Genomic DNA, 11,862 nt, shown 5'->3' with positions numbered 1-11,862 from the left:
TTACCTTCTCTGTATTTAACATCTTCATATTTTTACACACAACAGGAGCTACGATTTAAATGGTACAATGGGGATTTTAATGGCTTTTCCACTTCTGTGAATTCTGTCCCTGCTGGTGTTTTAGAAACACAAATCAAACGTCGTGGCTCCTGCACGTCGCTGTGGCCGCTTGATGGAAAACTGCTCCTCGCATGTTCCGTGTTGCGACCCCTGCGCCTCCTGTCGCTGTCGGCTCTTCAATACCATCTGCCACTGCTGGAGGATGAACCCTCTGTGCTTAAAGAAGACCTAGACAGCACACCTAAGCACTGATACATGCACAAATACGCAGCAGTAGACATCTAGACACAGAGGTATTCGCATATATTGCCTCCTGGCTTGTTGGTTTTCCTCTTCAGCAGTGCAAGGGCAGTTTTAGTTCATAGTATTACAGTTCAGAGTTAGCTACTACACAGACTGATGGAACAAGAGAAAGCTCTTCTTTGTGAGGCAAGAATCTTAAAAAAAAAAAAAACAGAACATAGTCTTAAACTCAACATCCGATATGTGGGATGTCTGTAGGTGTGACACAGTTTGGGTGGCATACTTTTTCCTTCATGTAGACATAAATATGTGTATCACATTTTAACTGTGTTAAGCCTCGGGTAATCCCTGCACTGTTGCTGCTTTGGAATATATTTATAATTTTTATTCTTTATTATCCATGCTAATCACATGGGGATCTCAGTTTTTGGATTTGCTTTAAAAAATGTGGACAAATGTCCACTTATGTAAACAATGCATTGAAGAATACATATGCATGAGTCCCATTTGTGAAATCACCAGTTATCTGTGTGTGAATTTATGAGCTGAAGTTTGTTTCTATTTTTGCTATTAAACAAATACTGTCTAATGTAAACTTGTATTATTCTTGCTTTTTTTTTCATTTTGATTGTCCTAAAATCTTTGAAACAGTATAAAGATAAGTCATTAAATGTTAATGAATAGGAAGGAATTAGATTTACTTCAGGAGATTAGGAATGTAAGATTAAATACAGGCAAAGAAAATCAAAGTTAGCTTGAAAATATTTGCTGGAGGCTGTCTTGTGGATAACCAAGGGTTCAATGTGCTTTGGAAACTTTTCTTGGACAAATTACATGAAAAGTATAAAGATAATTAACATTAAGCTGCTTGTGCTGTGTGTTTCCAGTAAAGACATGCATAGACACATGTTATTAGTCTGTGTGAATTCCACAGTTAAGCACTTTTCCATCTCCTAAATCCTTTCCAGGAAATCTTTATTTCTTTAATATTACAAATTTGTCTGAGACGGGAAAAAAGAGTTAGCTAAGTAGACACATCTGATGTGGCGTAACAGTACCTTTCTGTTTTGAATGGCAATCCATTTCACGGAGATCGTGTTTTCAGAATGCCTTTTTAACTCTTGACCATGAAGGAGTGGGAGCCAGAGAGGAGTGAGGTGTTTCTGAAAAGAGCAGTTCACTCATGTATCCAACATGAAGCAACCCCTATAAGTTCATAGAGCTGAACTCATGTACTGTGTCTTATGTAAGAATAATCAGAAACAGTTGTCCATATAGGGAGGAACACATGAACAAACGTTAGCGAGTGTAAGTAATATAAATGTGTCTGACATTTTCTCTGCTTCCCACAGGAACGCTCTGCTGTCTGATTTTGTACAGAATTATTTCAACAGAAAAAAATACAGACATTAGTTCAGCATACATGTTGCCAAAACTGTACAGTGGAGACGCACTGAATCATTTCATTGGCGTTCCTTTTTCTTTTGTGCATTATGTGACACAGACTAAAGTCCATCATGTAATTTGTACCAATCAGCCACAAAGACATCGGTGGCATGAACTCCACAAAACCTCTGAAGGTTTCCTGGTGCCTGATACCACAGGAGATTAGCAGTGGATCTTTTCAGCTCTGGATGTTGCGAGATGGGGCCTTTCATTGATAGGACTTGTTTTTCCAGCACATTCCACAGATGCTCGATCAGATTGGAAGCAGGGGAATTCTAAGAAATTATTTTTGGCCATTTTTGACAGGTTAAGATGAGAAGTAGACAGGAAAATAGGGGAGACAAATGGGGGAAAGACCTGCAGCCGTGAGCTGGAATTGAACCCAGGGACTGTAATCTGTTAGTGGGTTGTCTGCTCAACCTGTTGAGCGATCTGGGTGCCAATACTTTGAATTCTTTGCTCATCAGACCTGTCATAAGTAATGTTTGCAGTGTGGCAGGGAACATTATCCTGCTGGAAGAGGCCATCAGGGATTAGTCTTATCATGAAGGGGTGGACGAGGTCTGCAGCAGTGTGTAGGTAGGTGGTTCATGTCAAACATGAATGCCAGAACCCTAAATTTCCCAGTGGGAAAATCGCTCAAAATATTCCACCGATTTCCCACAGTATATCCTGCTCTCTTTTCTTTTCCAGGTCGATGATGTGCATGCATATGAAGTAAAGAAAACGTGCTTGATCAGAGCTGGCAACCTTTGTCCATTGCTCCATGGTCTAATTCTGACACCTTTATATCATAGCAGCATAAAGGTTTGCTCTTCTGTATGATCAGACTACATGGACCAGCCCTCACTCCCGACACACGAGTGAGCCTTTTCCAAACAGGACTTCATCATTTGTTCACTGATTGGACAACTTTGGTAGGTACTAACTACTGCATACCAGAAACACCCCACAAGACCTGCTGTCAGACCATTCTGTGCTGCACCTCTCTATCATTCTGCCATACAGGGATAAAACACTCTGCCTTGTTTGTATTTCTTTAACCCTTGTGTTGTCCCACGGGTCAAACTGACCCATTTTAAAGTTTGAAAATGTGTGAAATATATATATATTCACAGTGAAACTTCTGATGTCCACATTTTCAACATTTTTGGGAAAATGTTGAGCATTTTTTGGTGGAAAAAAATAAATGTTAAAAATGTTTCTAAAGAACATTGGCCAAACAAAAAAATCAACCAAACTCCTGCCAAGATCTGATTGGCCACCCCGTGTGCCTCCCTCAAAAAAAATTTCGTTGGAAATTCACATTGCTTATAGTCTCATCCGATTTCCAACGCTCATGAACGCAACTTCGTTGTCCGACTACACCTGAATGCACCAATAATCTTCTTTTGATTGTATTTCGTTTCGATTTGAAGAAGCTTTGAAGACGTTTCCTGATGCTGGAGAAGACGAGCAGCTTTGTACTTTTGCGGTAAGAAGACTGTGGCCGTTTCTCGGTATGCAACTGTCCGTACTTGGTTCTCACGTACTCCTCTCATCTTTGAGACTGCATCGGACCAGACTAGTGTTTATAAATATGAATCAGTAGATAGATATATATCTGTGTCTACAGCTCCGAGTGAACAGGATGATTTTATCAGAGGAAGTCAGACACAGTCACACAGAGAAACATTAGAGCTCACTCTGGAACGGAGCTACAGCTCTGTGTCTTGTAGAAGATTTATGTTCAAAGCTACATGTGTGACGGTAATAATCCGTGCCAAAGCAGACCTCATTAGCACTTCCGCTAGGTCGGCTGACTTCCGGTCACTCCATGGCTGCTGTTGTCTGTAATGTAGCCAGAATATGGATTAATTTTTAGTTTGGGCTTGACAAAAACGAGAACAAGAATATTCAGAGCAAATGGAGCAGCTAGCTAATGCTTATTACAGTTTGTTTACATTTTCAAATTCACATTTTTGAAATAATGTATTTTTTCTGTAAAACAAATCACGGCATACAGAGAACTGAAATTGCATTTCTCTCTAACCCTAAAATGTGAAATACCATCAAACATAAGAGAAAAACAAAAGACAACAACATCCTAATCTACATAAGGCACAGTTTTAGATTCTATTATTCAGAACCTGAGTGTTGAAGTACAATGGAAGACGAGATGAGTGCAAATTGCAAATTGGAATGCAAATTGGCATTAAAGTGACTAGTGTCAAACAGACCATGTGCTGTTACAGTGCAGATCAGAGGTTATTGACTAGAGTTTGTGTATGCAGGGGAAGGGGGTGGTAGAGAGGGGAGAGAGTTCAGCTTCCTGACAGTCTGGTGGATGAAGCTGTTCAGTCGGCTGGTCCTGGCCCTCAGACTCTTCAGTCTCCTCCCTGATGGCAGCAGGCTGAAGAGGTTGTGAGACGCGTGTGTGGGGTCAACCGCAATGCTTAGTGCTTTGTGAGTGAGGTGGGTACTGTAGATGTCCTGGAGGGAGGGGAGAGAGACACCGACAATCCTTTCTGCTGCTTTCACGATGTGCTGGAGGATCCATCATGCTGTGATGCTGCTGGACAGGATGTTCCCGATGGTGCCTCTGTAGAACGTGGACATGATGGGGGCCGGGGCGCTGGCTCTGCTCAGCTTATGCAGGAAGTACAAAAGCCCCTCCAAAATATCTGTTGTACCCCCCTGTGCCCCCCCACTAAAATTAATCTGGATCCATCCTTGCTTTAGATATTCTTACGATCTGTTTGGGAAGATTTTTACTCATTTTTTGGAAAATATTTACAAAGATTTTCTTGCCAAATTTAGGGGATTTTTCAAAATAAAACTTTTAAGGGAAACTTTTAAGGAATTTTTGGAATTTTCTTCCTGAAGGTTTTGCAAATTTTCAGAAATTTGGGCATTTTTTGCAGAATTTTTGGATATCTTTTCAGACAAGGAAACAATATTTTTTGGTAAACGAAGACAACATGGGGGTTAAACCAGTCATCTTAGGCGGCACTAAGCCCAGGATGCAGCAGTAGTATTTTTTCATTACGGTGACTGTAAAACTATTTGTGTTTTGGTGCAACATTTGTATCCTGGGAGTCAGGAACTATGATTACAATAGTTAATTCACTGTAAAACCAAAAATTTCAGTGTGGTAGGTTGCTGCCTGATATTTATTTATTTTTTTTTTGGTGAAGGCAGGTTTTATAAAAGATAACTCATAGATAATGGAAGGAGAGATGAAAGATGTGCGGCCAGTGGCAGGTTTATACTCACATTGTGATGACTCAGACTACTTGCTGCCTAATATATTCCACCATCTGACAGCTGCCTTGTAGGAGATAATAGCTGATGTTATTATCTTCTCCTGTCAGTAGTTTTAAAGTTACGGCTGATCGGTGGATATTGCATCACTGTTTTCTTATAAGTATGTTCTTCTCTCTTTACACAGGAGAATAGAGTAGAATGAATGAAAATGTGATCCAGTGCAGCCAGACTGGATGCACTTCGGAAGAGGAACTGAGGCTGGGCACAATTTTAGAACAGCTTTGGAATTTGTTGGTGTCAAAGAGGAAGGAAAAAATAACTGCATGAATGTTCGTCAGGGACGGAGCAATGCAGAAGTTACTGCAGTAAAAAGAACAAGAGAAACACATTTGAGAAGTCATTTGGCGTCATGGCAGCGTGTCAGGAGCTCAGCTTTAACGTGGATCATGGATATCTGGAGGGTCTGGTCCGAGGAATGAAAGCTGGGATCCTGACTCAGGCTGATTATCATAATCTGGCTCAGTGCGACACGCTGGAGGGTAAGGATTGCTCATCACTCAATTTACTTTTTGAAAGCTTTTCCTACTGTGTTGTTAGAGTATACCCATGTGCATTTGTGTGTGGGTGTTTTTGAAGCACTCCTGACAGCGATTACCTCATCTAAACAGTTTCTACACCTGGAGCTCATTCATCCCACAGATGATCAGAATGTTCCCCCCACATATTAGGGCCTTCCTCTCTTTGACTGTGAAAGAAAGTGTCAGTTAGCTAAGATGAAAACCAGTGACATGTTAGTATATAGTGCATATTATGCTGTATTTTAGATTTTATGTTCCTAACACACATGATAGTACGTCATCCCTGTAGTAAATTGCTCATGGAAGAAGTCTTAGAGACAAACCAGTGGAAAAACAGAGTCCAGAATTTCAATATTTGGCACCGTGAGTGATCATCAGCTGTAATGAGTGTAACAAGAGGGCCAGAAATAGCTGAGTGTGAATCATATACTGTATTATGATTCATCTCTTTCTGCTGATCTTAGAGGCAAAATACTGTGTTTGCTGTTTCCTCCTCAGACATGAAGCTGCACCTCCAGAGCACAGACTACGGTAAACTGTTGTCCTCGTCTGAAGAAGACCTGACCGTGTCTCTGGTGGACAGCAAGCTGAGGGAGAATCTGGTGACCGAGTTCAGCTGTTTGCGCTCCAATGCTCTGCCGCCGCTCTCTACATTCCTCGACTATATAACGTATGATACATATGCTTTAACCCTCCTGTTGTCTTCATTTACGGGCACCAAAAAATGTTGTTTCCTTGTCTGAAAAAAATCCAAAAATTCAGAAAAAAAATCCCAAAATTTATGAAAATTTCCAAAACCTTCATGAACAAAATTCCAATAATTCCTTAAAAGTTTAATTTTTAAAAAATCCCCCAAATTTCGCAAGAAAATTCTTGTGAATATTTTCAAAAAATGAGTAAAAATCTTTTAAAAAATCCTAAAAATATCTAAAGTGATTACATATATATATCAGTAAAACTTCTAATATTTTCTTTAAGGATATTTTTTTTAAAAAATCGAATGTCCTTAAAGATATATTTTTAAAATTTCTTTTTTTCCACCAAAAAATGTAGAAAAAATTCCCAAAAATGTTCAAAATGTGGACATCAGTTTCACTGATCCCCCCCCCCCACACACACACACACACACACATACACACATTTTCAAACTTTAAACCGGGTCAATTTTGACCCACAGGACAACACGAGGGTTAATATGAAAATGTGGAGAGCTGAGAAGATGTCTACACCTGGTCTCAAAAATGCTCTTTCTACTCAGCATTTCCAAAAGAAATCTGTGCATCAGTTGCATCTGCCCAGATTGATCCTGTCTGATCCCGCAATCTTTACACAAACAGCAAAAAAAGATTCAGCAAATTATGAAAAAAACTAATTCCATGCAATCCAATTTTACCGTTTACGAAACTCAACGTGAATCTGTGTGGAAATCTGTCCCAATTTTTTGATACAAATGGCATTCAGAAAAAAAGAAGCAAAACAAAAAATGGGACATCCATTCACTGTGTGCTCTGTGTTGCCATAGTTACGGCTACATGATCGACAATGTGGTGATGCTGATCACTGGAGCCCTGAAGCAGAGAGATGTGGCAGAGCTGCTCCCACGGTGTCACCCGCTGGGAGGTTTTGACCAAATGGCGGCCGTGGGCATCGCTCGCACCCCGACTGAACTCTACTCAGCCATCCTGGTGGACACACCGCTGGGTAACATGTGCTTCTGACTCCCAAAGATCAGAAACTTGAATGTATGAGTCATTTATGACTCATTACAAGTCGCTGGTGGCGTTCTATCTGCAGTGACTTGCACAACTCTGGTGCCATAAAGTCGTATTTCAGTATTTTCTCCTACAATATTCTCTTGGCCACGATTTTCTTCCACAAAAGGGACATTTGACTCTTTTTCCACACAAAAATGGACCAGCAGTGTGTTGCCTACTTCAGCCAAGAGGAACAGGTTGTTATAATGTGGAGCTTTAAAGATATAAAAGTGTATTTAGTGGGAAAATCACCACTACTGCAAGTTATGTAAGCTATGTTTAACCACTCAGCCATTTGTTTCTAACGTGACAGCTGCACATTAGAGCTCTTAAACTTTAACTGTGATTTATCTAAACACGACGCTCAAAGGAAGCATTTAGGTTTGACAGAACAGAACAGAACCTCCTCAGGTCCGTTGTGCAGCATCGGTTACCATGGTGACCTAGCATTAAAAAGAGAGACACCTTCATAACACTGAAAACTCTGACTTTAGGCTCAGCGTATTCTCTAACCCATTATTCTCACTTTGTCGTACACTCATCTGGCCTTTACTGAGACTGAATTTTTACATTCTACACGTTTTTATTTTTACCAGGTCCAACTTTATATTTTTTTTGGCAGAAATTGGTTTCCATACTGAAGTTCTACCAAATTAGAAATATTACCAATACACTTCTGTTTATTTCTTTTTTAGTCAACCTGTAACCACCCCGGTGTGTTTTGTTTTTTCTGTCACAGCTCCGTTTTTCCAGGATGCTGTATCTGACTCCAACCTGGACGAAATGGAAGCCGAGATCCTGAGAAACAAACTGTACAAGGTGACTACAGCGTGACATGAGGTAGAAGGGTCATTATGGCATTTAAAGGCGGTGGGTTTAGGGGGATCTGCTAGCAGAAATGAAATGCTGTATTCATAATTATCTCAACACGCACACGAAACAAGGACACAGAATAACGACTATGAGTGGAAAACCATCCATAGTAGGTCCACCATGCTGGCTAGAGGTTTAGTGCAAAATTCCAAAATAAAATTTCCTCCACTTATTCTAAACAGAAAACAGATAACTTAAGAGGTTAAATCTCCATAGTTTAGGATTAAAAAAAGCTTAAAGCAAATCAGAGAAGGTCAGCCGCTGATGATTTGAGACTGTAATGAATGCCATCATGAAGGTAAAGTCAAGTTTTACTGAAGATTTAGATCAGGGGTGTCAAACATGTTTCTATTTTGCTGTTGATTGTGCATCCTGAGCTTAACTCTGCCTAAGAAAACTATGATTGGTTTAAATAAACACATAGGGAGGGTTAAACTGGCTTAAAAATATCCACAGAAATGCTTTCCTTCATGCTCTTCAGCTCACCAGTGCTGCTCTGTGCACTTGTTACGGTCAGGCGCCTGTCTTATACGTGTCTAATTGAATACATAACTCACCTTTATGACTAAGTGCATGTGTTCACATAAATATTAAACTGTAGTATTTACTTCAGCTGTTGGACAACCCAAGAGGGAATACATTTATTTTACTACTGTGTCAAAGCTTAAAATGTCATCTTAACATGTTTTTCATGAGATTTGTTCCGACCTTTATGCTTTTTTTCCCTCTTTTCTATCCAAAGGCATATTTAGAGTCTTTCCATTCTTTCTGCAAGAACATGGGCGGTGCCACGGGGGAAATAATGTGTCCCGTCCTGGAGGTACCTGATGATTCGATCCTCATGGGCTGGTTTAATTTAACAAACAGTTTAAGATTTGTTTTGTACGTGTGCTGCAGTTTGAGGCAGACAGGAGGGCCTTCATCATCACAGTGAACTCCTTCGGGACGGAGCTCAGTGGGGCAGACAGGAGCTCTCTGTACCCGGCCTGTGGTAAACTTTACCCTGACGGCCTGCGACTCCTGGCCCTGGCGGAGGACCATGAACAGGTCAAAGCCGTAGCCGACTGCTATACAGTGAGTCATCTCTGAAAGCTGCTATAATGAGAGACATCAGAAGTCAGACAACCAATTAACTTTAACCTCCCTACAGGACTATAAAGCAATTTTTGAAGACCCTGAACCAGGATCAGAGTTTAAGAGCTTTGAGGACAGATTCTTTGAGCAAGAGGTAATAAAACTCAGCAGAACTTTTCCATTTACGGTTGAGATACTTTTACTGACAAATTGAGATTCTTCCGGTCTTAAACCTGCATTGTGGTCCCTCTAAACAGCTTTAATTCTGTTATTTTCCCCCAGGTGAAGCTGAACATACTGGCTTTCCTGCAGCAGTTCCACTTTGGAGTGTTTTACTCCTACATCAAGCTGAAGGAACAAGAGAGTCGCAACATCGTCTGGATTGCTGAGTGTGTCACTCAGAGGCAGAAATCCAAGATACACAACTACATACCCATTATCCAATGAATGAATAAGCAGCAATAAAGACACGCAGTAAAGTCACATAGTATCCAACAATGTAATAAATGCACTTTGTCAAACTGTATAAAAATATTCGTTGATGTCTTTATGACTCAGTTGTGATGGATTAGTAACTGTGGTTGCACTAAAGTCAGTCTTAGTATCTTCAGTGTTTCTACCACACACCACAGAAAATACAAAAAAAGAAGCCTAATGAATATTAATAAACTACCTGCTATAGTTAGTATGTTCACATTCGCATTATTGGTGTAACACCTGCACTTCTAAACAGGACAAAAGCGTACACGACAGGAGGTAAAACTATACAATAAAGTACAAAATAGAAGTAATGTGGCACAACCAGTGGTATATGTGTTTGCGTTTGTCCATTTTAGCAGCTAACAGAGACCATAACTTGCTCTTCATCTGCTCGTCTGTCCTTCATGCTTTAACTGAAACAACAGAGAAACAAGATGTGGTCAAAAAATAACCGAATACCTCATTTATCATTCAGAAATGTAAAACGTTGCCATGTGTATGACAGCAGACAGACACAGCGTGGGTTTAATTGTGCACATACTGGTTCCACTTACTGCACTGGACAGGGAGCTCCAGTGGTATGTAGTTCTGTTGACAGAGATGAACAAAAGCAGACGCCAATCTGCAGGGCGCCCTGTGGGAGCTGAACTCACACACCGACAAGAACCGACCTGGATCCACCTGGAAACAAAGACGCCATTGTAAACCTTGTTTGGGTAATTAATAGTCGGGAATAACACAGCACCTGATATTCTCCAGATGTAATAGCCCCGCTTGCTAGTCCCTGTCTGTCCTGTCTCATCCTGTCCACCCTTTGTTTCCCTGCACATCATCACTGAGGTGTAGCACTGCCCTCCCTGGCTCTTAACAGGGAATTCTAATAAAGAATGTCAGCTTAGCTTTCAGGGAGGGCTGGTGATGGTCGCACGCATGCACTAAATAATAAAATATTTGGCTGCAAGACTCAAATATGCATTAATCTCATAAAATGTTGACGCCCCTTCCGTGGAGTTAAACAATGAGAATAAATGCCGACAAAAAAAAGGAAACCTGAAAACAAAAAAATAAGTCAAAATCTGTCTGAAAATCAACTATTAAGGTTTCCCGTTTTTAATTTTCTCCATGTATAACCTCTTACTGTCCGCCAAAACTTACATTACAGAATTCTAGCACTCCTGTATAGCTCTAAAACATGCACTTACTGTATTTATGAATGGGTCAACATATAATTGAGGGACTTTTGAAGTCCATGGCATATATCTTGCATACATTTTTATTAAAAGTAAAAAAGAATCATGTTTTTTATGTTCATTATCATCATGTCTTTACAAATTCCACAGTCTTTCGCTATGGAAACAATAATTAATTAATAAAAAAAATAACCGTATATCACTAAAATGTCAACTAAATAACCGTCCAAATTCAATAACAACCACCTTCTAATTAGATAAACAATAATAAACTGAACTGATTCAAAATTTGTTTTCATTGTGTTCTTTTATTAAGTTGAGATCATCATGACACGTTTCTTTTTTTGCAATATATCAAATTTTATATGTATAAAAACAAATTGTATCTGTGTCTGAGAAATCATTTTCAACTAAGTTACCCGTTACAAAAACACCTCTCAAGGAAGTGTGTTAATTCCAGATCACATGACCTGCTCCACATGATGTCATTTCCTCCTGAAGAAAAGACTGGCAAGACTTTAATAGTTATTTAATATAAGTAGTGTGCGAGTCAAGGGTGGATTTATCGCAGTCAACAGGTTTACTACAACATCTTTATAAATAATTTTCAATATCAATTTTGCTCAGTTGTATATACAATATTTAGAAGAATCTTTCTGTAAAAATACCATGTGGTGTTTGGTTATAGGCGGCCATGTTGATTTTAGGCCTGAAAACAGAAAAATGTCAACTATGCTACAAAAAGTCCCACAATTACAGATTGACCCAAATGCTTCTTTTGGCAGAACAAAGACCCGCCTGCTTTTATTCTTCCACAGTCTTCCCTTTATCTGATTGCAAGCGATGTGTATAAGTGCAGCTTATTTTTACCATATGAGAGTTTTTCTCAGCTGCAGAAAATCTCGTTAAAGGTGAAGA

The 11,862-nt window shown here is 39.7% G+C and overlaps 2 protein-coding genes across 4 annotated transcripts in view; one reads left to right on the top strand and one right to left on the bottom strand.

Moving 5' to 3' along the window:
- The first annotated feature begins 292 nt into the window (after nt 1-292).
- On the top strand, nt 293-9,959 carry LOC110964708 (V-type proton ATPase subunit d 2-like). 2 transcript variants are annotated; one of them, XM_022213512.2, is made up of 9 exons: nt 293-3,223; nt 5,180-5,534; nt 6,072-6,243; nt 7,096-7,274; nt 8,067-8,146; nt 8,943-9,020; nt 9,098-9,274; nt 9,351-9,428; nt 9,557-9,959. In XM_022213512.2, the coding sequence occupies exons 2-9, from the start codon at nt 5,405-5,407 to the stop codon at nt 9,719-9,721; spliced, it is 1,059 nt and encodes a 352-aa protein (XP_022069204.1). In that variant the 5' UTR covers nt 293-3,223; nt 5,180-5,404; the 3' UTR covers nt 9,722-9,959. The 2 variants fall into 2 exon arrangements, with proteins under 2 accessions (XP_022069204.1, XP_051809951.1); XM_051953991.1 differs by having other exon boundaries at nt 293-5,534.
- Nucleotides 9,760-11,862, bottom strand: part of LOC110964699 (uncharacterized) — a 59,301-nt gene continuing 57,198 nt past the window's right edge. For both annotated transcript variants that reach the window (XM_051953987.1, XM_051953986.1), the window contains exons 73-74: nt 10,309-10,435; nt 9,760-10,167 (exon numbers count right to left, since the gene is read on the bottom strand). In XM_051953987.1, the coding sequence (XP_051809947.1) occupies nt 10,157-10,167; nt 10,309-10,435 (138 nt within the window). In that variant the 3' untranslated portion in view covers nt 9,760-10,156. The remainder of the gene's footprint in view (nt 10,168-10,308; nt 10,436-11,862) is intronic.

The sequence above is a fragment of the Acanthochromis polyacanthus genome, chromosome 9, assembly GCF_021347895.1.
Source record: "Acanthochromis polyacanthus isolate Apoly-LR-REF ecotype Palm Island chromosome 9, KAUST_Apoly_ChrSc, whole genome shotgun sequence".
Taxonomy (NCBI): domain Eukaryota; kingdom Metazoa; phylum Chordata; class Actinopteri; family Pomacentridae; genus Acanthochromis; species Acanthochromis polyacanthus.
The sequence above is the reverse complement of the archived record's forward strand: the minus strand, read 5'-3'. Positions and strand labels throughout refer to the sequence as shown.

Excerpts from the sequence above, each read along its gene's own strand:
- LOC110964708 (XM_022213512.2), top strand. The coding sequence starts at position 5,405 with ATGGCAGCGTGTCAGGAGCTCAGCTTTAACGTGGATCATGGATATCTG. Across the intron at positions 5,535-6,071 it reads TCAGTGCGACACGCTGGAGG|ACATGAAGCTGCACCTCCAG; the intron begins GTAAGGATTGCT and ends TTTCCTCCTCAG. Across the intron at positions 9,275-9,350 it reads CCGTAGCCGACTGCTATACA|GACTATAAAGCAATTTTTGA; the intron begins GTGAGTCATCTC and ends ACCTCCCTACAG.